The sequence below is a fragment of the Rhea americana genome, unplaced genomic scaffold (genome assembly GCF_003343005.1).
Source record: "Rhea americana isolate MKP2758 unplaced genomic scaffold, rheAme1 scaffold_86, whole genome shotgun sequence".
NCBI classification, from domain to species: domain Eukaryota; kingdom Metazoa; phylum Chordata; class Aves; order Rheiformes; family Rheidae; genus Rhea; species Rhea americana.
Genome location: NW_028187044.1, coordinates 1,196,410 through 1,221,389, shown reverse-complemented (window position 1 = coordinate 1,221,389; position 24,980 = coordinate 1,196,410). Strand labels below are relative to the sequence as shown.

At 43.6% G+C, this 24,980-nt stretch overlaps 2 protein-coding genes across 2 annotated transcripts; both read left to right on the top strand.

The window, feature by feature from the left end:
- The first annotated feature begins 1,968 nt into the window (after positions 1 to 1,968).
- On the top strand, positions 1,969 to 11,848 carry LRIT1 (leucine rich repeat, Ig-like and transmembrane domains 1). The gene is made up of 4 exons (XM_085323678.1): positions 1,969 to 2,090; positions 4,562 to 5,028; positions 8,093 to 8,398; positions 10,863 to 11,848. Exons 1-4 carry the CDS (start codon positions 1,969 to 1,971, stop codon positions 11,846 to 11,848), a joined length of 1,881 nt encoding a protein of 626 aa, XP_085179804.1.
- A 7,664-nt stretch (positions 11,849 to 19,512) lies between these two features.
- On the top strand, positions 19,513 to 23,035 carry LRIT2 (leucine rich repeat, Ig-like and transmembrane domains 2). The gene is made up of 3 exons (XM_085323679.1): positions 19,513 to 19,625; positions 20,009 to 20,790; positions 22,188 to 23,035. The coding sequence occupies exons 1-3, from the start codon at positions 19,513 to 19,515 to the stop codon at positions 23,033 to 23,035; spliced, it is 1,743 nt and encodes a 580-aa protein (XP_085179805.1).
- The last annotated feature ends 1,945 nt before the right edge of the window (positions 23,036 to 24,980 follow it).

Sequence of the window (24,980 nt, the reverse complement as noted above, 5' to 3'; positions counted from 1 at the left end):
TTTGTTTGTTTGTTTTTTTTTGTTTGTTTGTTTGTTTGTTTGTTTTTTAACTCCAAAGGCTTTCTGGCCTAAATTGTTCCTATTTCTTCCTTGACTTTATAGCAGCTCTTATAGTTAGCGTCTGTGCAGATGGGGCAGCTGTAGGTACAACCAGCCATCCAAAAAAGTGGTGTTGTAGTTCTCTCCCAGTAGAAGATCTCCCAGGAAGATCTGAATTTGGATGGTTACCCACAAGAGGTGAGAAAAAGAGCCATGGCTTCTTCAAAACACTGTCAGAAGAAACTCTGACCAATGTGACTACAATTAAGATCTAAGAAAACCAAAATTTTAGAGAAAATCTTTGTGGTTTTACTTTTTTCCMCCTTCTCCTCTGACCATAGGCAAAGAAGGGGAAAGGTGGGAAGTGAGATGGAAGTGACTGGTGGTGAAAGGCAAATGGGGGCTCGCACAGGAATGCCACGTGGTTTCTACTGCAGTCAGCTACCTTTTATCCCACACCTCATTTCTCTGGATGAAGTTGATGGCAAAATTCCCATTGAGTTAATGGGATCCAGGAGTTAACTAGAATTGCTCCTGTTTTAAAACATAGTAGGGCATCTTGGGCTCACCCTGTAACTATGCTGGACACAGAGGCTTTCCAGAGTTAAGGAACTAGAAGAGAAACATTTTCCTAAAGCATCTCTGAAAGAGTAGTTTTTGGTTAGTGCTTTATTGTTAGCTGTTTAGGTCCATTCAATCACTCCTCATTTCCATTACTTTTTACCTTCTCTGTTTCATGTCTGATGTAAGGGTTATATTTTCTGCCAAAGATATAATGCAGTGTAGCTGTCAAGTTGCAGGGAGAAGCAGTCTGATCAGGCTGAAAGTAATCAGCTATTAGCTTCTCCAAAGATTTTGACTTTTAGGGGAGTGTTGTACAACTGCTGTGAGAGTGGTTTATATACTTTCCCATTCAATAGAAAATAATTGCTTTATAAGCATGAGATAGCCTTGTTATTATGAATCTGATTCTGCTTCCATCTAAAATAGCAACCTCTCATGTGTTATATTTGTGCATATTTGGGCTCTTCTTCTCTGACATGTATTGCATTCTCTGGAGTTAGCTGAAGACTGTTGAGAACACATATCTTCTGAGTCAGCTTTTCTATTATGAGTGTCTTTGCTGATAAATAAGAAGCCATTATCTCAAAAAGATGTGGATAAAAATAGTTTGACACCCAGAACTGAGTTGTCATAAAGATAGAACTGAGTTTTACTCAATGTTCCTGAAGCTCTCCTGTATCTTAGTTAAGATGGTGGTGCCAAAAAATAGTTCCTCCTTTGGGCATATCAGCAAATGGAATCATAGTGGTCAGTCCTTCAGTCATGTGCTAGCTCTGATATAAACTGGGATATATGTGTATTTTCTGTGTTATTCTTCATTTATTAATATAGACATGTTGCCAGCAGTTAGTTACATGACTGAACCAGGAGTTTTGAAATAAAAGAAAAATTTTGCTATATATTTTCAATATTCCTATCTAGGAGGTTTAAATTCCTGTAACGCGAGAAATTCTTTTAAAATTATTCCCCAAATCAATGTAAGAAAGTAAATTATTTCTAATTCCTGATCAGATAACATTTACCTTGCCTCTGATGCAGGAACCCCAAAAGTATGTTTGTTTTTTCTCATGTAAGAGTCACAGATTTCCTGAGTAGTCTGGTTTGATATGGCTCCCTAAGGGAAGAAATGCTGTCAGTATGATTCCAGGAAGCAATAAGCACCTTCATGAAAATAACTCAAGTCCCCATCCCTAATCCCTGCCTATCCTTTTTTATCTGATGGACTCAGTGAGGGCTGGAAGATCACTGCGCGGCTGAAAACGAAAGGGAGTTAACAAGATGTGACCAGTCAATGGATAAAACAAAAGGCAAAACCGTTTACTTTGTCTAGTATCTAGGTGTCCTTCTCATGTGCAGGTAACAACGATGTGGATCACGGTGGGTTTGGTCTGCTGCTTAGTCTTTGGAGGGCTGCGTCGGGCTAGCGGCTCTTGTCCATCTCAGTGTAGCTGCACCTTCCATAGTCTCAGCGAAGGAACAAAAACCAGGTATGCTGATATTCTCCAGAGGGGGGTTGTTGTTGTTTCTTTTATTGCTAGGTTCTTGTTTGTTCTGCTCGGTGAGGATGCTTGGAGGAGAAAATACTGTGACCAGACTTCATGTCTGTTATTTTTCCAGTCACTTTGCACTCTAGCTTTATTTGCAGAGGATTAGCTTCTGAAAACACAGTAAGCTGATTTCAGAGAAAGCTTTTGGGCATCTCCTCTGCAAGAACAGAACGACCATAATTACCAGTGCTGCAATGGCAAAAAGGAATACAATTTAAACAAAATTTTCTTCTTATATATTCATGTTGAAAATGCTGGTTAAGATTTTATTCTGCTCTGCTGGTTTGTTCCTATGTGCAACTAGGTTTGACTTACATTGTTGTATCAAAAACTGCAACCCATTCTATTTACTTAAAAAATTCTTCAGTTGGAGTTTTTACAGTTAGAAATAGATCCTAGATGAGAATGAAGCAAATGGACAGATAAGAAGAAGAAGCTAAGACAGTTCACAGACTAGAAACTTCCAGGTGAAAAAGACGACAAGACCAGAAGGGCATCAGTTTTGAAGTGCGGTACCATTAGACGGACAGTACTTTGATTTAATAAAATGCAGGCTAAATTTTTATTATGTGCAATTCACAGTAGAACAGATTTTGTGACAGAGAGTATTTGCAAACTCCTTTGGAAGAAATATTTTTTTCCAGAGATCAAATACAGGAATGAAAGGCTGTCCTGTCTATTTTGGGTCCTCATGAAATGGATCTACTTTCTCATCTTTTCTGTGGTGCTATATAGATTTAATACCAAAAGCTTTCCCAGGCAGAAGCATGGTAGAGAAACAGGTAGTCCATAATTTTTAAAAAGGAATGCAATAGCGAGACAGCCTATTATTACTCCATAAATGTCATAGTTCCCAGTGAAATTTCCTTTCAGTGAATGGAAAAAGCTGTAGTGTCTTTTAGAAGATACATAAAAGAGCTAATGCCCATAGGTCCCCTAAGGAACATAATGCCACAATTTTTTCTGCATTATGATTCATATTTCTCACTAGTAGAGGGAGATTATCTCATAGATTAATTGTTTAGTGCTCACTGACATAGTTTAGGGACATGAAGAGAAGCATTAGAGCACACTGCTTTACAGTAATAGTGTCTCTATTGGGATTTCTGTGTCATGCCTACACAAAAAATGTTATATTGAAAGAAGATTTCTTACTTTTCTTATTTTGTACCTTTTGTTCTTCCTCAATATCTCAACCTTCAGCTGAAGATGGGCAGGACTTAAAACCACAGTAAAGTGCTAGATGAAAGTAATATACTGTGTTTTGATTATAAATTAACAATTTTAACTGAAAGCTCAAAAACCATTTAACTCCAGGAAACTTGCATGAGCAGTTCAGTGATGTTATTTATTTTTGCTGATAGTAGAGGAATAATTGCTTTCAGCCAGAACCAATCTAGTTTGGCAGCTTTGCAATATTCTATTTATCRGCAAAGCCGTGTGATAAGAAAATGGTACTTGACTGATCACATTACATTCCTTGCAATACCTTGTTTAACATGTGGAGTGGAACATGCCTATCTGACCCTGTTACCTTTTGCAAGGTAGCTTTCTATTTTGTTAAGAATTTACCTTTCTSTCTTTGCTGATAGGCAAATTAAAGCTCAGTTTGAGAGGTCTATTTTGTCTCCCTTCACTCCTCCTGGTTACCTACAATTCCACATCTTGGCGAAGTCAGAGTCATATTTTTGTGTACGAAGGCTGCAAAAAATACAGCATAGGATTTTCAGGATTTGACATCTAGAGATCAGAAATTAGAAGGAACAGTTTAGTTACACAAATCTGCTCTGCTTTTAGCATAGCATTTTCCAAAGAGTTAATTTTCTGTGCTTTCGCTCTCTTAATTGTACATTGCTGCAGTGAAATGAACTGCCCCATCTCTGCACAACTTCCAGACTATTTCATAGTAAAGCAAGGCTTGCTGTAGTACATTTCCAGTGAGTTGTTAGTTGACTTTCTGATCTTTGTTTCATGAACCAGAGATCTTRTGCTGTGTTTAATCTGTGTTACTTCTTCCCATCCCACATTTCAGCGAAACTTTTAATACGTTTTTTATTGCCCAGTTTATGGATCTTTTTTTTTAATGTGAACTAGCATCTACTGTTGAATATATGAATGCTGTCTGTCATAAATACCCTAAAAAAATTGAAAGAAAGAAAGAAGGAACATTGTAGAGGTTGGACTCAGACTCATACCAGTCCAATGGAGGCAGAACATTGCAGTACTTCCCAAAGGCCTATGTATTTGCAAATTATTGCGAGTTAATGTAATTGTAGTGGTGATATATAGACGTAAGAAAGATATGAAGAGAATAAGGCTCATAAAAAAAAGGCAGATCAAAATCTTGTATTAAAGTAAAAATGTTTCAAAATATAAGGAAGTCATTATTTGTGTTTGCATTTCCCCACCAGGACTGTGCTGTGTAATGACCCTGAAATGACTCTCACGCCTGTGAATATTCCTGTAGATACATCCAAGCTTCGGATAGAAAAGACAGCCATCAGAAGAGTGCCAGGGGAAGCCTTGCATTCACTCCACAACCTGGAGTACCTCTGGATGCCCTATAATTCCTTGGCCAGCCTCAGCATGATCACCTTCAAGGGCCTCCGTCGCTTACAGGAGCTGAGGCTGGATGGAAATGACTTAATATCATTTCCCTGGGAAGCCCTTGCTGACATGCCCCAGCTAAGGCTTCTGGATTTACACAATAACGAACTCACCTCAGTCCCCCCAGATGCTGCTCGTTATGTCAAGAATATCACCTACCTGGACCTGTCTAGCAATAAACTGATGACTCTTCCTCAAGCTCTTATTTCCACTTGGGCCAACCTCCAGGCAGTTCCTTACTTTCCCAATGATAATTCCAAGATCATCTTAGGTAAGAGAAATAATTGATTTTGCGTGGGGCAGAAATGGCAAGAGATCCAAATCTTGTTGTAGCACCTCTGCTGACAGTGGTTACTGTACCACATGCAGGGCTAATTTAATATCCCATATAAAGTGTGCAGTAGTAGTGCCTCAGAACTCCTTTTCACTCAGAATAAAGCATATTTTTAGTGGAAATCCATTTAAATCTCAACCATCTTACCTCAAGCATTCCACACCCATCTTATTACACCAAAAACTTGGTCACTTGCTTAAATCTTTGTAAGACACATTTAGCGACACATCCTCAAGCCCTCCTTTATTTACTGACATTGCCATTTTTGACACAAACACAAATCATTAATGTGTTGTTTTCTAACAATAACTACTATAGAACTGATCACGTATAAGCAGTTTTAAATAAAAAGATGGATACTTATTACGTCCAAATTCAAGCAGAAAAAAACTGCTGTTGAGAACCAGTTTGCCCCAAAGTGTGCATCTTTCTAGAATCTTGTTTATCTGTTCACAAAGAGTTAAAGAGTAGTCTCCCCACAGCCACCAAGATAGTACTGCCTCCAAGGAGAGAGGTATAAAGTTATGCAAATCCACTTTTTGGCAACAATTCCTGGCTCTTCAGAAGTGTAATGTGGAGGAATTGTCAATTTTTGTGTCAAAAAGTATGGTGCAGATGGCCACCGTGAATCTTCTAAGTTGCACTGTCCCCAGATGAAGTTTCGAGCACATTTAGTAGTTCAGGGGATTACTATTGAGCCTTTTAGCCACAGTACACTGAATCAGATCCATATCAGGTCACTGACGGTCCGGAGTAGTTGCCATCTGCTGTCCTCATTTGATATAAACTGACCTAGCTCTGTTAATTCTGTTTTACCCCTGGGGCGTATGTGACTGTGTGTTTCACATCCTCAGCCACCACGGGTTGGATGTGGATTCAGGCACTTGCTGATTATCTCAGCAGAGATGTCACAAGTTCTTTCTTACTCCAGAAAGCGCTATCCGTAGCTCAGAGAAATACCTGCTGCTGCTGCTCCTGTTTTCTGGGTAAACCTAAGGGAGGCAGAGACTRTGGTGGAGAGAGACCCAGTACTTTAAAAACAAACAAACTGCTGTCTACAAAGCTTTTAGTGCCCTTAGCAGATGTTTCTAAGATTTGATTAGCATTAGAAGGGGAACAGGTGCCAGGTGCAGTATCAGATTCTTTAAGCCAAATCTTAAAGACTTCCCATTTCATTTGTGTCATGATGAAGCACTGCYCAGGTCATACTCTTTATTTATTTTGCAGAGTCAAGTTACATGTAAAACTGTTTTTACATTCAATATGGTTTATGAAAGTATTTTGTCAGGAAGGATAGATCATGTCTTGATGCTCTGGCCAACCTGAGCATTTGTATAGCCAGTTGCACATAGGTTACTTGCATGAGGATCTTTAAAAAATTTATGCAGGGAAATCAATATGTTAAGATTCACATCATAAGGTATAAACACTCCTGCACCTAAGTCCTGCTGGCACCCCTAGGCACCCAAGTGTATGACATGCGCATCCCTTGGAGGAGCAGAACTGGAGGACACAGCTGCATGTTTCGACTTCTTTCGGCTCATGATTGTTTCTCACGGAGGCATAAAAAATTCATGAATAACAAAGAGTCAGCCCAGTCCCTTCAGTTTTCTAGAGCACATCATTATGAATCCTCTTCAGAGCCCATGTTTGCAGTTTACTACAAGAAAAAGTAGTTTCACCAATAGCTTGGCAGCTGTGGTGTGCCAAGGCAACAAGGCTGTGTGTGTGTGTGAGACGATTGCCTGCGTGAGCTGCCAGAGGCAACAGGCTGGATCATGTGGGGTAATGAGGGGGTCACCCGCACTTTGGGGGCCACTGCAGCAGTTGCAGCTCTAGGTCAGCTTCAAGGGCAAAACTCCGTGGATGGCCTGCATGTGCGTGGAAGGCGGTCAGTAACTGTAATGGCTCCCAGGCACAGCCCCAGCCCCTCTCCACCCTGGTGCTTCCAGTCCTGGCTGGCTAAAAATACATTTTATTCTCTTATGCAAAGAGGCAGCCAGAGAGGACAAAGCTTACCAGTATGGGAAAGGGGGGAATGGCAGGATGCCCTGTGTACAAGAAAGGCAGAAAATAGTCTTTTTCTTTTCAGACAAGGATAGCAAAAGAGGATGTGTCAGGGCACTGGCAGGACAGTCAAAGGGTTTCCCCCAACCCGCCTGAGATCCTCGTTCAAACTGTGAAGGGGAGAGAAAAAGCAGATCTCAGAGGTAATAATGTAAAAGTGTCATGAAGAATGACCCTACTCATTATTTAATGCAGGATGATTTTAGCACAGGGGCTAAAGCATCAGCAAAGAAAGTTAAAGCAATTATTTCACCAGCATATCTGGAATAAATGACGGTGTTATCTATTGTGTGAAGTCAGAAATGTACAGTGAGCAAAAATGCCATAAAACAACAAAGCCAAGCTCTGAACTTTTAGTCTTTATTTAGTCTCCTTAATATTTTCATTTATAAGAAGGGCCCTCCCACCAAGGCCTGCCACTTTCAATCCGCCTTGCAAGCCCAAGGAGTTTAGTATGGAAGGGTGTAAGCAGAAGAGGTTTTTTTAGCAGAGTCTTTAGACAAGTTTATTAGAGGCATCAGTGACTTTTCATCTACTCTACATTTCTACTGCTTCTAGCAAATTCAAGCAGCCCCTTGGTGTTCAGAGGGCCTTGTGGTATATCTCTGTACTTGTGTCAAAACTTGCTTCTTGTGTGAAAACCTGCTGCTTGCCTAAATACTGCTGGAGCACTTCAGGTGGGAACAAGAGTGGGCAACCTTTCTATTTTCCTGATGGTAATTAAGGAGAAATATTTATACTGCTTAACCTTGGGCAGTCATCTGCCTGGAAGGGGTGTCCYAAAGCTCGCTGTGAAGAACACTCCAATTCTTTGCCATGCTGGATGGTATAGCAAAAAACAAACAAACAAAAAACCCAACTCTGTGCCCATAGCTAGTTGATTTTGCCATCCTGTATTGTTGGAGTAACTTAATGCTCTGGTTTCTTTTGACAGGTTTGCAAGACAATCCTTGGGTGTGTGACTGCAGTCTATATGAAATGGTCCATTTCCTAAATTTCCAGTCGCCTAACATAGCATTTATAGAGCCCAGGCTGAAATGCTTCACCCCCCGGAGTCTTGCAGGAGTCTTCTTCAGCCAAGTTGAACTAAGGAAATGTCAAAGCCCAGTTGTACATACGTCTGTAGCCAAAGTAAAGACCATCCTGGGCAGCACCGTCTTACTGCGATGTGGAACAACAGGGGTGCCCATTCCTGAGCTCAGCTGGAGAAGGGCTGATGGTGCTCAATTGAATGGCACAGGTGGGTTTTCTTTGATTTTTTTTCATGTCAATTGAATGAGGTCTGCATCTGTAATTCCTATAGACTGTGCAGCATATGGAAGCTTCCAAAGAAAGAAAATGACAATAGATCCTTCCCACTGAAAAAGGATAAAAAAAAAAGTGCAATATAAAGGTTATAATTCACGAAAATATTATGATTTTTTTCCAGACTATAAAATTACTCACATGTTGATGTAAATGTCATCAGGTAAATATAGTTGAACTAGCATGTAAAAGAATTTTTTTATTTTTGTTTCACAACAATTACATGGTGGTAAGATGATTCAGGTGGTTTTCAGCAAATCTGCTTGAGCTGGAAAAAGGAAATGCGTCCAGATGTAGTAAGAGGCTGTCTAAAGTTAGCGATTTAGTCCCTGAAAATGCTCCCACTTAACTATTTTATCAGTTTGGGAGAGCTACTGTTAAGTTAGTGAATATTTCTGGCAGAGAGTTGTCTCATGTGAATTCAATTGGAATTCAAATCTGCAGTAGCAAAAAAGGATGTGTTGCAGATATGCAACATTAAGGCACAGACATGTTAAAAGAGAGGAAAGCCACTGAACTGCCAAAGGATACAGTAAAAGATGCCATGAGTCCATGAAATGGTTCATATTTGATGGATTGACAAACTCCCTTAAGAAATACTCTGGAGCAAAAAATGCTGACCAGCTCACCCTTTTGTGCTTTCCTGTCTTGTGGGGGAAGCCTTCAAATACTGCTGTCTTTGTGACTGATCATATTTTCCTTTCCATTCACAAGAATGGCTAGGCACAAAATTGCAAGGTGAGTTAGTCCTTCAATGAGTTTAGGGAAGAAATTTTTGCTGCATTCAAGTCAGTTATCTATTTTTTTCCCTAGAGGTCTTAGATCAAGACCTGAAGTCTCACCCCACAAATGCTGCGGTCTCATTGGTCCAGCCATGACTTTCACAGAAGGTCTAAACCCAGCTGATAGATCTCCAAATGTTGGGTCTTCAAAGGCCTACTGGGTTCCTCGCTGCAGCAAAAACAAGGGAGAGAGCGCTTTTCATTCGCAGCAGTGGAACCACTTGTAATAACCATCTGTAGTAAACATCTTTTGGGGGGGGGATCTTCATAAGTTGTTGGTCTTTTGTGCACAATGTGCAGGACGTGATGGAGCAGCTCCGTGTAATGATAATGTCCCCCATTTTGCTGCAACAATACCTTCTAGACTTGAAAGAGAGCCACAAAAAATAAAATAGAGAATTCTTTCCTGAAAGCATTTTTTGAGTTTACTTTAAGCTATAATCGAGATTGATGTATTTTGTGCTTCATTAAATCTGACTTTAGCACTTTTCAATAAAAAGTTGCCTGAAAATATACACAATTTCTCAGCAACAGCAGTGTCTGTGCCAGTGCTGCAATGTAACTGTTTGAAATGGTGGTGTTCTGAACAGAAAGAAGTGAGGAAAAGCCCACCATCTACGTATAAAGGGAAGTGCCCTGGGAAGATTGGAAGTTTTTTTTTTTTTTTTTTTTTTAATACACCCGTTCAGATAATAATTGTACTCAGAAGATAACATCTGCTGCTCTTGTATTTCACTTCTGTTAGAATAAGTCCTGATTCATAAGGCTTGAACTTGACCTCACTCAGGCCCTGAAGAAGTTTGCATCCTGTCTTATCATTGCCTTTCAGACTTCTCCCTGGTTTACATTGCAATAGGAAAGGGCAGAAGCAGTATGTGCTCATCCAAAAGAGGCTAATTAAATAAAGACATTATTCATCTCAGCTTTCCCTTCCCTTCCTCTCCCCTTCTTCCCTGCCCCCAAATAGAAAAAGGCAAGAAAAGCTTGTTTTAGCCTGCTGGTAAACCAGGAGAGAAAATCAACATTTAACAGTGTGCATATTGCTCAGTGGAGCTGTCTAATTTTGTAAGAGGTCACATTTTCATTTGTTTGGCGTGATATAAAGCCTGATTTCAGAGTAAAAATGATATTATTTTCCAGCGACTTTTCTCCTTATGTTTCACGTGTGATTCTTGTCCACGTATCATTCTTAGACGAGAATCTCCACTATTTTTCTGTCCTGTGATAGAGAAAAGTGCATTTACTGTTCGACTAGGTTGTGTTACTTCTCACTCTCTCCACTGTTTTAAGTATTGTACCTACATAAGAGCTTTTAAACTTTTTTTTCTTGAAAATGGAAGAAGCTTTTCTGTTTTGTTTTCAAGTTGTATGTCTGTTTGGAGGAAAAAAGTATGAAATACTTCACAACCATTTGCTTTGAAGCAGTGTAAATTGCAGTGTACCCTAATTTYGGTGTTAATGTCCTTTCCTTGGGTTTACTTTGATTTTGTAACTACCTGCTGGCAAAAAGAAATAGTGAATCACATTTGGCTGATTGAATCTTAATATTTTACAAAAAAATGCCATTAATTTTATTGTTGGTTGTCCATTTTAATTTGCACTTTTCCTCACTCGCAGTGCACCAAGAAATTTCTAGTGATGGGATGAGCTGGTCTATTCTGGGCTTGCCTGTGGTCTCTTATCTTGATTCTGGAGAGTACATCTGTAAAGCAAAGAATTTCCTGGGGGCAACAGAGGCGTTCATATCCCTCATCATCACTGATTCAGAAAGCACGGATGACCCGAGCTCTAATGCTAAAGGTGTTTGGAGTGGAAAGGCAAGCGGGATGGAGGCAGCTGCCTACAATGACAAGTTAGTGGCTAGGTACATTATCACCACCTCGACTGTGCCTACCCTGGGCACCAGAACAGGCCCTGAAGAGAACATCATCTTCCAAAATGCAGCACAGAATGACAATTCACAAAACCTGCTGGTGAGTCTGCCTACGGGGCAGCAGGAGCCCAAGCGAATCGTGAGGTCGGTCAGGGTGATAGGAGACACTGACCAAAGCGTCACCCTGGCCTGGAAGGCGCCTCTGGCAAAGAACATGACAGTATTCAGTGTCCTCTATGCCATTTTTGGAGAAAGAGAGATGCGTCGGATCAATGTGGAGCCAGGGAAGACCAAAGTCACCATTTATGGGCTGCTGCCAAAGACCAAATACATCATGTGTGTCTGCGTGAAAGGACTGATCCCCAGGAAGGAGCAGTGCATCATATTTTCCACAGATGAAGTTGCCAGCGCAGGGGGAACCCAGAAACTCATCAATGTGGTTGTGATCAGCGTGGCCTGTGTCATTGCTGTTCCTCTGACTCTAGTGGTCTGCTGCGGAGCACTGAAAAGGCGCTGCAAGAAGTGCCTAGTGCGGAAACCCAAGGAAATTCAGGACTCCTATGTCACCTTTGAAAGCCTGTCTCCTGGGGCCAAGGCGAAAGGGGTCGAAGGAGAATACTTGACTAGACATACCCCAGATGAGTCTAACAGGCTGCTCTCTGCCCGCTCCAGTGTGGACTCAGAAGCAATACCAAAGATAGAGGGGCAACCTAATGAATACTTTTGCTGATTGTAACCAGGCCAATTGTTGGCTTGTTAGGTGTGGAAGCACACATGGCTGTATATACAACTCTGTTCTACAGACCTAGCATCACAGGTTGTCATGTCAATGCTAATATCTCCTGACATGCTCTGGAGATGATGCAAGAGGTTGAAGGTGCCCAAGCTTTACAGGAACATATTACTCTCCCAATTTGGGGTTAGCTTCATGGTAACAGCCATGTTCTCTTGGATGACTCTTAATTTTGCAAAATGAYGTGTGCACACTAAGTGTGAGAACATTAAGCAACATTTTTGAGCGCATGATGTTGTTTAGTACCTGCTCTGAAGCATGCCAAGTATTTTATGCTTGGATTTTTGAAGCTCTTTAGGTTGACAGCCTGGAGAGCRTTTAATAATTTTCATATAAATGTATCTACAAATGTGAAGATTGATAGTCTTATCTGTTACRCCCACCACCTTTACATGACACATGCAGCTTGATGTCTAATAGATCACTAAATGAAGTTGTGCAGCAACTCCAACAGAATAACAGCTTTATACTCTAAGTTCAAAGAAATGTGCAAAGATACAAATTAAGAGCCAAAACCAACCCACTCTTAAGAATACATGATAGGGAGTGTTTTCTGATGATGTTTTGGACCTAACTATGCTTTTTTTGTTGTGTTTTACTTGAACAACAGTATTGCACAGATCTTTCAGTATCAGGCCTAGCTATCATTTGCTGCAGTGTTGTAATTAGTAGAGTATGTTTTGTAACACTTGTACTAGTACTGTACCATGCAGTAACCTACTCTGCAAATAGTGTGTGGATGTTATAATGGTTTGTAGCCATGTTTGACAAAGTTGCATTAGTCTATTCTGCAAGAAGTTCCTGGAGCAGCAGTCGTTGCTGCCAACTCTCCTGATGAAACTAGTAGTGAAGAGAAAAGAGTCCAGCCGGCTGCTTGAGCTTTGGGAATAAAAATATCTCTGCTCTGTGCAGAGCTGGCGCATGTAATGCAGCAATAAGGCCTCTACCTGGTTAGACTTCAGTATACGTCCACCATGGCACCAGTGGTAGCATAGTCTCAGTGCTGATGGTTTTAAGCATTTTGCAAGTTCACGAAAGGTAAAAAGACATCCTATATTCATCTAAATATACTTTCATAAACCGGATAAACTAATCAAAGTCCTGCAAATCTACTGGAATTTGGATATGACTGCTTATCATGAAGCACTTCCCAGATGTATAATTTTCCACTCCAGTTCCCCTATGTATGAATACTGAATATGATGGTTTTTCTCTTTGTAATAAATATCTTCATGAAGAAAATATACATGTTCTGCCAAATGTTGAAGGGCAGGAATCCAGTCAAGTTGAAATGATAACTGATGAAGCCTCAGTCTTTTTGAACTATTCTGAAATGTATATTTGTAAATGTATTTGGAAGGATCTACATGCATATTCTGGATGTATATGTACAATGTGGGTTAACAAAATCCACCAACTGCAATAGATCTCGTACACATTTTGCAAATCCTCTTCATCCAAAAGGATTTCAGTTATGTCAGGTTACTGGGCCTGGTGGAAAAAATGAGTCATTTGATCTCAGCCTAACTACTAGCTATGTAGGGTACATTAAAATAATTTTTGTCTGCAATCCCTGTATACCTTACAATAATAGTAAGRGAATTCCCCTGTACTGGAATAGTTTGTCAATTCTTGTATATAATAATTAATGCTACTTCCCTCACTGGACTGCATAGATTGCTAGGGTTACAAATAGCATTTTGCTATATGCTGTATTTTAACACAATAGAGTATCTGATGAAATATGTAGCATGTAATAGATCTATTAATTTATGCAGTTGCATTTCCTGTGGTGATTTTTAGAGTCTGTCTTCAAGGTAGAACAAAAATACTCTTCCAGTAGCATGCTTTGGAATGGGTTGCCAGGATTACTGTTTTACTAGGCCTGATTTTGCTCCCATTTGCAGCAGTGCCCCTATGATCCCTGCTGAAATCTGCAACAGGAGTGCAGGCTGCCGTGGTACTGGACGTGTAATTTAACCCAGAAGAATCACAACTATGCTGTAAGCTCTCCAGGGGTGAATGGAGATAAATTAGCAAACAGAGCCAAGGGCTGTCCCATAAACAAGGTCTGCGGGACCTAACTGGCAGCAAGAGGAATTTACTTTTCAACTGCTTGGAGTCGTGAGGTGGGTAACTGAGTGTGTCCCTGTCAGGTGTCCTCTCCCTCTGAGCTCACGGGCGCCCCGACAGACTGTCTGTAACTCAGCGAGGGACAAAGTCACCGCCTGGGCCAGCGCCAACGCTGCTCTGCGCTTGCTGGGATGCAAGAGGAATGCATCTGCCTGGCATGTTTGTGAAGGTGTAAAGTTTTAACAAGCTTTATTGARTATTTTTTGCACTTTGAATAAACAGTGATCCCAAATAGAATAAATGTGATTTTTATTTTCAATTTCCTATGGTGATTCTCACTCACTCATAGGAGAGGCATAAGATTTTAGCACCTGAACTGCTATTGCTGCTCAAAAACAACCTCCCTCTCTGCTGGCTGGTAATTCACACAACAGGCAATAGATGGGTAAAAGCATGTATGAGCTCTGTCATATCTGTCAGAAAAGAAACACCATTCTTGCTAAACTGTGAGTGAAATTTCAAGCCATAAMGTATATAGATTTTCTGCTGAACTGATGGAATGTGAAATTTTAGGCTTTGGGTCAGATTTGCAGTGATATGAGGAATGTAAAAAGACAGATGATACTTACTTTCTTATTTTCTTTTTTTTTCTTCTTTCTTCTTTCTTCTTTTCTTTTTTCTTTCTTTCTTTCTTTCTTTCTTTCTTTCTTTCTTTCTTTCTTTCTTTTTTTTCTTTTTTTTTTTTTGTTACCTAAGGGGTAACACCTTCTTCAGCAGGGTTAGCTCCAGCAAGCTTTGCTCTCTGGTCGCAAGGCATTGGAATGGAGCAGAGTCAGAGTTCAGGCAAGGAGAACATTCATTCCTGGAGACATAGTTTCTTACTCAGTTAAAGTCAATCCTACGACACACATGTGCTGTGAGARCTGAAATCACTCCTAAACATATTTATAAAATCTTGAACATGTTTTGGAATTACTACATTAGTAGCCCTTTATTTTTTCTCTGTCTTTTSACATTTTGGTTATCTTTGGTTTTCTTTCTATTTGTATAATATTTCATYTGTTAATAGGCCCTTTATATAAGATTTTGATCAATTTGTTGCCTTTTCAGGTTTATTTCATATGCGTTGGCACTGCTTAAAAAAGAAAAATATTTTGGGAGTTCTTGGGATACGATATTCCCTACTCTCTTCTCACTTTAAAACTATTWTTTTGATTTCTTCTCAGCTTAGGTTTGAATCACTTTTTAATTATGCTCTGGAATATAGGTACTGTCAGCTTGCATTAGGCAGGAGGTTGTGCTGGCTGCCYRCCACRGCCAGCAGGGCCTGGCCGAGCGTGTCGGCGAGCAGAACCGGGGYGCCTCGATGGGCTGCYGAAGCGAAGGGGTACGGCAAAGACRAATGCCTCCTTCCAYGGTATCTTTTGATACTGGGGAAGTCAGATCAGTATAAAACCAAAAAATTAAGGATAARTTGTCAAAAAAAGAGAATGTAATAGTGTTTTAAAAATGCAACCAAATAGCTCTCTGAACTGTGCTGATTTTRTTTTAGAGTTATGTGTTAAAAAGTCTCTGGAGAAAAACAGCTATCAAAACAGGGAAAGAGAGCAGAATATAAATGAACTAATGTGCCCAAAGTGATTAAAAATGTGTATTGCAAGTAGCTGAAGTGCAAGAAGGAATGTAAAAAAAAAYGATTAAGGCTTTGAAAACTGTTTTTCTAAATATCCTAAAAAAGTATCCAGATTATCTGACAAGTAATAGATTCAAACATAAGCTAATRGGGACTCTAAATTGTAAAGTTTTTTCAAATAACTTTAACTGAATATATGTATAAAACAAATTCCATGGATGCAAAGTATTGTCCAGGCTGATAAACACTTTATTTCCAAAATGTGATTTAAACATGTTGGAAGGGCTGTAATGTTGTTAGATGCATTCACTCTCACATTTATTTCTGTCTGCCCAGAGAGACTAGTCTAAAAGGTCTGTAAATGACTGGAAAATGCAGGACATAAAAGTGTTCATGTGCATATATATAAAGACTTGTGAAAAGAAAACAGAGAGGAACTGAAAAATGTCAAGAAAGGAGAGTAAAACATTTTTCAATACATTTTCAAAAATGAATTGAAGAATTGAAGACATCATTGAAGAATGATTTTGAAAGTGTTCAAATGGTAAAATAAAACCTAAAGGTTAAAAAGCCCCTGAAAATTGACATCAAAGTGCCTCAATATCAGCTGTGCTCTGGGAATATCTAGCAAGCTTCAGGATGTCTTTAAACATCATTCAGGGCTAAAGTAATGTGGCTCAGTGGGAGCTGCATCAGCTTCAAAGTCTGTCAGAAGAAAACAGATTGTTGCCCAGAACAGAGCAAAAGAATTGCCCCCAATTTACTCTCCTTTGAGTCAAAATGAAAAAAAGGATTTTAAAATCGTCGACAAAAGTCAAACTGTTGAGAAATGAGTGCACAGGCCCCCGGGCGTGASAGACCAGCTGGAGGGAATACTGTTGCCTTCTGCTCAACCGTGGCCAGGGGAGGAAGGTGTTGTGCCTGTACCGAGTTTCATACGTTACTTGCTGATGTCCTCCTGGCCTCGCCATGGCYGAACACGCGCTGGGCTGGAGCTGCAGGACCGTGGAGGCACCTGGCTGGGGCGATGGGAAGAGAGCTGCAGGCTTGTACAGCTGCTACTGTGAAAGAGAAGTCTCGCAGGCCTTGCTCTARGCTGCTGGAGAGGCCAGGAGCGGTGGCCTTCGCAGTGGCGTCAGAGACTGAGCCTGCCTTTGGCCCCGAGGCCGTGCATGTTTGCACAACCTGCAGATCAAGCCCGTGCTGCACATCAGCTGGTCCCACGTGTCAGCGCCTCCCCTGACAGCAGCGCCCAGACGAAACCCTCACATGCAACTGCTAACAGCCTCCTGTTGACAAGGACCATTCGACACGCGCAACCAACAGATTTGAGGACTGTTGAAGACATTCGTGTAGCTGGTGTGTTGCTTTGCTGGGAAAGGTTATGTTTCCTTCACCTCGTCCTTTCCTGGGTGTTGGCTTTGTGAGCAACTTTTAGGCACATGTTGTGCCTTGATGATGACATGGAGTTGCATCACCCATCGTCGTCCTGAGCAGTCTTTCCTGGAGAAGTCACAGCCTCTGTAGCTAATTTTCCTTTCCTTTTCACTTCACCTTATTCTTTATATCAAAGCTGCTTTTATCAGTCCTGCACTGTTTGGTGTTACACACATCATAGCTGAACTATTAGGCCCTACTCCAGCCTTCACCTCATATAGCCTCTGTAGCAAGGATTTTAGATGGTGATAGCTCTGGTATGTGCATGGCAAATCTCAATTAGCAGCCTGGACTTGATTTCTTACAGACCTGTGAGTGCTCGTTGTTTCAAGCTGGAGGAGTTTGAATTTCTCCCCATTGCTCAGAGTACACAGTGTGTGCTGCTCCCTTTTGGCGTTTGCTTTGGCAATGTGTGATCTTTTAAATTCCACTTCCCATAGATTAGTGGATAATATCTCTATGGAAATTTATTTTGACAGCTTGGGTTTTAGACAGCTTGTTCTGCATTTTGGCTTCAGCCAAGATGCCACATGACATTAAAGAGCAGCTGAACTGAGTGGACATCTGCTGTCACAAAAGTGACCATTAAATTTACAAGCAGGCATAAACTGGGCTGAATTGAAGAGACAACGGAACCCCAGTCCTGTAGGTGTAGAGCGTAAACAGCAAGGCTGCAGCTAATGCTGTTGGGGGATTTTTTTTTTATTTTTCTTTTCTTCTCAGACTCTCACTGTAAGAGACTTTTCTTTCAGACCACTCGTTGTAAGGTTCTTTTCCAGCCTTGTGGAAGATGGGCGGGACTGGGAGTAGAGCTCATGTGGAAGATAAGACCAAAACAACTGCAATTCTCTTTTTGCTAATCAACCAACTTATTCAATTTAATGCATTTCTTTTTCTATCAGAAAAGTGTGATTAAAATTTTACTTGCTGCATTTCAGGACATTGGGCATTATGATACCCCTGTAGCGTGGCCAAAAATAATACACATGAGGGGGAAAAAAAATCAATAGTTTTTGTACTCTGTCTATAAATCCATTAATACTTAATTCATGTGTTCAAAAAGGTCTTTCTTGAAAAAGAGCAGAGTATCATTAATTACAAAGTACTTTTGGACCCTCCCTCCAGGCCCTCTAGGAGGGACGCCAATGGCAGGTGACACGGCCCAGCCTATTGCCAGGATCCTGGAGGCAATCAAGAAATTGTCGTGGGGGGAGATCGGGGCTCCCCTAGTTCATTTTGTTGCTGTCCCTGCCACTGCTGAAATCAAAGCACTCGCTCATTTAAAAGTTGCAACCGCCATCCTACATCTTCAGTGATTACACTGGCCAYGTTATTGCCCCGTGCCTGGAAGCCATGTATAGTGCTAAGCTGTCACAGGATGCTATAAATATTTTTCTATCCTGGTCGTGTAGGTTAGAGGTTAAGTAGGTTCAGGCTAATCTTGATTTGTGACCCAGCTTCACACTTATTGGCGATGAGGTTAAGCCCTTTTTCCGGCGGTGTGACGCCTTCAGCAGGCTGTAATAAAACCCCTGCACGCTAGATGGCCCCAGAAGAACACCTTGTCATCCGAAATTACAAGTGAAAACTGCTGTTTCTGGGGAGGAAAAAAAAAAAAAAAATCTAGGTACTCCAAATCCCTTCTCATGAAATTAAGAAATCTAAACTGAATTTTTCAAAGTGGCTGAAGGGCATTGGGCATACATCTTGCAGAAGAATCCAGACAACTTGAAAGGATGAAATAGCACTGATATTTTATGTTTAAATCATAGATATGAACTTCAAAAAATATGCTTTTTCTAGAGGAGGCCAAACAGAACAGGCTACAACTATGTTGTTGTTTTTTGAATCATCACTTGAGAGTGGGGATAGCTAAAAAGCCCCCCCCCCCAAAAAAAAAAAAAAGAAGTGTTCTCTATTGCACTGACTAAAAGTTTTACGAATAAGGGTCTTGCTCACCATGTTTAATAGTACACCCTGCAAATGGCTGTAGTCATTTTGGGGGACTGATGATGAAATAAGGTACTATCAAAAGCCAAATTATAGCTGTGAAGTCTGGCCCTTAGGTTTTCTATTTTTAGGAATGCCATTGAAATATTGGAGCTTGCGTGAGATCTATTGAAAAAAAAATAGCATGTAGATGTGCTAACTACTTGTGTATGCTTGGTAACAGAAGTACTTTTGGCTCCAGGTACCCATTTAGGTATTAATGTCCAAATGAACACTTTTTGGTCAAAACCTCTATGGCTAAAGAATAAATATGAAGAGTGATCCCAGAGGTGATTTTTAGCACGTTGGCACAGGCTRCGAACCATATTACATGCTTTTTTTTTTAGGGTCTGGTCCCTGGCAGGATTTATTTCTGCGTCAGGGAAGATTACAGCTAATAGGATTTGCTCCTTGGAGGCTGTGGGCATGTTTGGAGCAAACCCCGCACAGTGCTTTCTTAAAGGAGAATATGGGCCGTATTTTTCACATTTTTCTTCTTCTTCTGGCCTTTCACAAGATAAACCCATCATCTCTTTCATCTTGTGTCGCTGGATGCTCTTGTTCTAAAGACAATTTTGGAAGGTAAGAAAGCTAGATACCTAGTCCTAGCCTCAGTGAAACCCTTTGGAAATTCCCCATATAGATTCACTACTGCTGTGAGAACTAAAACCAAGCAGATGGCTGCATGGTATGCTGCCTCTAATACTTGTATATTATTAGCTTGAGCATATAATAAGATTTCTCAGTTATGTAGTTGCATATGTACTAATTTTTATGCATTAATTGCATTCTTTGTGGGAAAACCGCATGTAAAACCAGATTGGAGGATGTATTGTTGAGAATGCATTGCCCTATATGTAGTACCTTACAGGTCTTTTTGAATGCCAGTTGAACTGTACCAAGAACTGGTTTGTTAGCCATGAACACTGTGTGTGACTTGGTGAAATTTCTGGTTTCCTCTTCAGGAATTTGCTCTGCATGTCTGCACTGCTGACAAAGATCCCTGAAAACATACCTCAAGACATCAGAAAAATTAGAATAGAAAACTCTCACCTAACAGAATTGCCTCGCGGTTCGTTTTCAAACGTCAGTGCCTTGGAGTACCTTTGGCTCAATTTTAACAACATCACGGTTATGCACCTGAAGAGCCTAGAAGATCTACAGACCTTGAAGGAGCTCCGGTTGCAAGGAAACAAATTAAGCTCAGTGCCATGGACAGCATTTCAAGACACCCCAGCTCTGAAAATCCTGGATCTGAAGCACAACCGGCTGGATGTCCTTCCTGAACACGCACTCAGGTATCTGGCCAACCTGACCTATTTAGATCTATCCTCAAATCAGCTTACTGTAATTTCCAGGGATGTCTTCTCCAGCTGGCCCATCTACCAGAGGAGCCAGCAGGCAGGAGGGAGAATGGACCATACTGCCAATGCTGTCCTGGCCCTTCATGACAACCCCTGGATTTGTGACTGTCGCTTGAGGGGATTTGTCCAGTTTATCAAATCCATTGGCCCACCTATTATTCTGATGAATTCTTATTTAACTTGTTCAAGCCCGAAATTCAGGGCAGGGAAGTTCTTCCATGAAGTAGAGCTCAACAGCTGCATGAAGCCGCTCACCTCAGCCCTTGACACCAACCTGACAGTCCCAGTGGGGCTGAACGTCACCCTGACCTGCTATGTGCAAGCCAGCCCTTCTCCAGCTGTCTGGTGGACCTACGCACTCAAACTTTTAAGGGCATTTAATGGTAAGCACAGCCATATTATTTTTTAATTTATGTTTTGCTATTCTAAGTATGCAGGCCTTCAGGCTAGCTAGTCACCACACAAATTCCCGGGCTGTCTGGAGCATTACAGTTGAGTGTTACAATAACCCAAACAACCTTTCCCATGTGGCCTGTCTGAGCTCCTTGACTGGCCTGGGAAGAGCTGGTTCAAGAAGGGGCTTGGGCAAACACTGAAGGAGCAGGGCCTCACTTTTTTTATGTAGTTATGATGTGTGGCTTTTTATTAGTAGCTCTTTCAGCGTAATACATGATGCAAGAACTATTAATAATACGATATATTTTATATATATGTGTGTGTGTGTGTGTGTGTACATACGTGTGTGTGTGTATGTGTTATAATAAATGTGTCTTTTTGTTTAATATATATACATATATGGATAACTGTGTAAATAGTTATGTATTGTATACAAACAATTTAGGTGCAGCTCAGCATATGTGTGTGTGCATACACATGCATGCACAAGCATGTGTGTATATATACACAAATACATAGTGTGTGTGCGCGCACGCATGCATGCATATGTGTTTATGTATATATTTGTGTGTGTGTGTGTGTGTGTGTGTGTGCACGCGCCTTTATGACTGTACTGTGTGTGTGAGCATGCACACCCCAATGCGTGTGTACTGCTGTACTATTCCCCTGTATCTTTCTCAAGAACAATCCAAGCCATGGAGCCCCCAAAGCCCTGGGGCCCGACAGCATCCACTCGGCCGTTCTGCAGCCACCCATAGGTACTGCCAGTCTGCAGGAAACCCCGGCGGTTACCTATGATGTGGTTCATCGGGGCTGCGTGATACCAGGCCCTTTCCCTCCGGCAGGCCCTTACCGGGCCCCGGCGCGGTTCTGTCCTTCTGCTCCGGAGCTGCCGGCGGGCCGGGCTGCGCTGCTCCCCAGGGCAAGGCGCCCGAGCGCAGCGCTGCCCACGTGCCCGCTCCTTGCACAGGGCAGCTTTAGCCAGGCACCTCGCGCTTGCTCTGCTCTTGGTGTTCAGCAGCCCGCGTGCATATTTCCCCAGCCACGGCCTGAGCCGATCACATACAGGCTTTTTCTGGCCCTGTGTCCTGATGCGGATGGCTGCCAGGGTGCCTTCGTACGTGGCTCAAAATCGTGGGTCGTCTCGGGCCCAACAGCCCCTTGTCACCTCGCCCCGGCCCCCGGACCGGAGCCTGCTGAGAGTGAACTGTTTCCCATGCGTGGCTCTGACGGTGACCGGGGCTTGTGGCCAGAGCGGCACCCTGGCAACCCATGAGTCACGCTGTGCTCAACATGCTGCCCGTGATGGGCAGAGGCCGGCGGCAGCCCCTTGGCTGTGCTGGCGGCGGCGGGGGCAGGTGCTGACACCCCCCTCCTGCTGCAGTGTCCACGCAGCCAGTGGGCGAGGAGACGGTGCGCTCRGAGCTGCGCATCCCGGCCGCCCGGCCCGCCGATGCCGGCAGCTACACCTGCGCCGCCGCCAACTTCCTGGGCAACGCCTCCGTCGCCATCGCGCTGCAGGTCGGGGCGCCGCCAGCCGCCGCCGGCACCCCTGCCACCGCCGCCGCCACGGTGGGGCCCCCGGGGCCCGGCGGTGCCGAGAGCGGCGCCCACGTGGAGGTGCGCATCGCCAAGCAGACGGTGTACGGCATCACGCTGGAGTGGCGCGCGGCGGCCGCCGAGCCCGGCGACACCTGGTACACGCTGCACCTGGGCCGCTACGACGCCGCCCGCAAGGACACGGTCTCCGTGGGCCCCGGCATCCACACCTACTCCGTGGGCGACCTGCTGCCCGCCACCAAGTACGAGGTGTGCGTGGCCGTGCGCGACCAGGTGCCCCGCAAGGGCCAGTGCGTCGTCTTCGTCACGGGCAGCGACGTCAGCCAGCTGGAGCAGCGGGAGAAGCTCATCCACATCGTGGTCATCGTCTGCGCCATGGTGCTGGCGGTGCCCGCCGGCATGTACGCSTGCACCGCCGAGGCCCGGCCCGGCTGCCTGGCCCGCGGGCTGGCGCCCTGCCGCCGGGGCCGCCGCGGGGACCGGGCGCCGCGGGGTGGCCGTGACAGCAGCCTCGACAGCCTGCCCGCCGGCAGTGAGGAGGGGCTCTGCCGCCCCGGCTCCGGCGCCGGCCCCGCCGCCGGCACCGGTAAGCGCCCGCCCCGGGCATGCGAGGAGCCCGAGCGCCCCGGCAAGGCCCGGCCCGGCCACAGGAACAGCGCCGACCTCTACTAGCCCCGCCGGCCACGCGCCCTGCTGCCGCGGGGACCGCATCGCTCACGATATCGATCCATCTATCTGTAAGTAAAAGTGTGTGTGTGTACACACACACCCACACCCACTCACACGCGCGTGCACACACTACTCAGCATCACCAGGACTACAGCTCTGGGGAGGGTTACTGGGKTTTTTTTTGTGTCAGATTTAAGCAGCCAATTAACATTAAGGGCTCTAAAATATTTCTCAAGCTCAGACAGATGATTACAAATATTTTTTGGTATATAAGTATATATTTTCAAATAACATTCAAGTGTTTGTGAGATTTCTTTTTTTTTTGCAGTGACTGCTCCATACACGTGTGTGCATTAAAAAAAACAAAACAAAACAAAAAAAAAAAMAAACATGCAGTCACTGAGTAAAAGAATCTCTGTATCTCTCTTTAGAAGCAAAAAACAAAAAAGGAATTTAAAAAAAGGGTGGGAAAAAGCCTGTGAAAGCACCAGGCCACTGCTCCCGGAGCGGCTCACGCTTTGCAGCGCCACCACAGCGGGCGGCCAGGGGCCCCGCAAGCCTGGTCACCACGTGCTGCCGTCAGCAACAGCCAACCCGAGCAGACGCCTCAGCTTTAAGCAGCGATAAAGCCTAACGTGAGGTTTTGCTTTGTAGCAGTGTGGCTTGCTAGGTGCGTTTTGTTGGCAAAAGCTACACGTCCCTATTTATTTCCGTGCTGTTTCCGTGCGTCCGGCCTGCACCCCCTCCTCCCGCGTCCCTCCTTCGTGCACAGCGCTTTAGCCCAGCTGCGTTTCGCCTGTGCTGACTTCCACTGGTACATGTCACGGGCATTTGCACCCTTGGGATTCTTAGTGTTAAAATAATAAACAGCCAATTTTCAGAAGGTGCAGTTGTTCCTTTATTTCTATGCGTCTGCGGTTAAAAACTGCGCTGGAGGCTGCCTGCGGGAGCACGGCGGCGCCAGCCTGGCCGGGCTCAGCGCGGGCGGCCCCGGGGCCCGCACCCAGGGCGCTCCACGCGGCTGGCACGCCGCGGCCGGCTCCGCGACACCGCCGTGGCACCAGCGCCGGCTGCCGGGGGCCAGCACCAGCCAGGGCACCTCTCTGCAGGGCCGTCTGCGTTACACTGTCCAAACCACACCTGTAGTAGTTTCTTGTCTCTATGCACAAATACAAGCATTAAAAAAAAAAAAAAAACCGTCTGCGTTACACTGTCCAAACCACACCTGTAGTAGTTTCTTGTCTCTATGCACAAATACAAGCATTAAAAAAAAAAAAAAAAAAAAAAAATCAAACCTGACACTTTATAACCTTGCATTTGCTCTGTAAATTTTTAAAAAGTTAATTAAATAAAACCTTCTTAAGAAAACAAGCATAAGCTCACTTAAGCAGGCTGGTGTCATTGGCTGGAAAAGGACGACTTTGAGACGAAATGTCAAAAACCTGTGTGTGGGGAGGCTGACGATCTCCCACTGTTACGCAGCCTCACGCCAGAGCCCCCAGCAGAAATTGGGCCACGCGGCCGACCGGGGGTGCAGGCCGGCGAGCAGCGGCTCGCGCTGGGGGGCAGAGACGAGCTGGGCCTCGGGGGCTGCAGCCCCGACCTCGTCCCGCCTCGGCGGCGGCTCCCCCACCGCCGCCCCAGGGAACGGCGGAGCAGCCGCTGCGCGCGCACCACGTCAGCAGGCGGTAAGTAACGGCCCCAGAGAGCATCAGCGGCGCAAAAAAAAAAATGCATCAGTATCACGCTTACGGTTACGAAGGCAATTTGTAAATGTGCATGTGAACTGCCCTCGCAAGAGAAGCTTTCTGCTCCCTCCTCTCCTGTCGCCRGGGCTGCCCCCGTGTCTCATCCGCTTAGAGCAACCGGAGCGACGTCACTGTCAGCAGAAATACGCCACGTCAGCGTTAGCAATATTGACAGATTTTTTTTTATTTATTTATTAAAA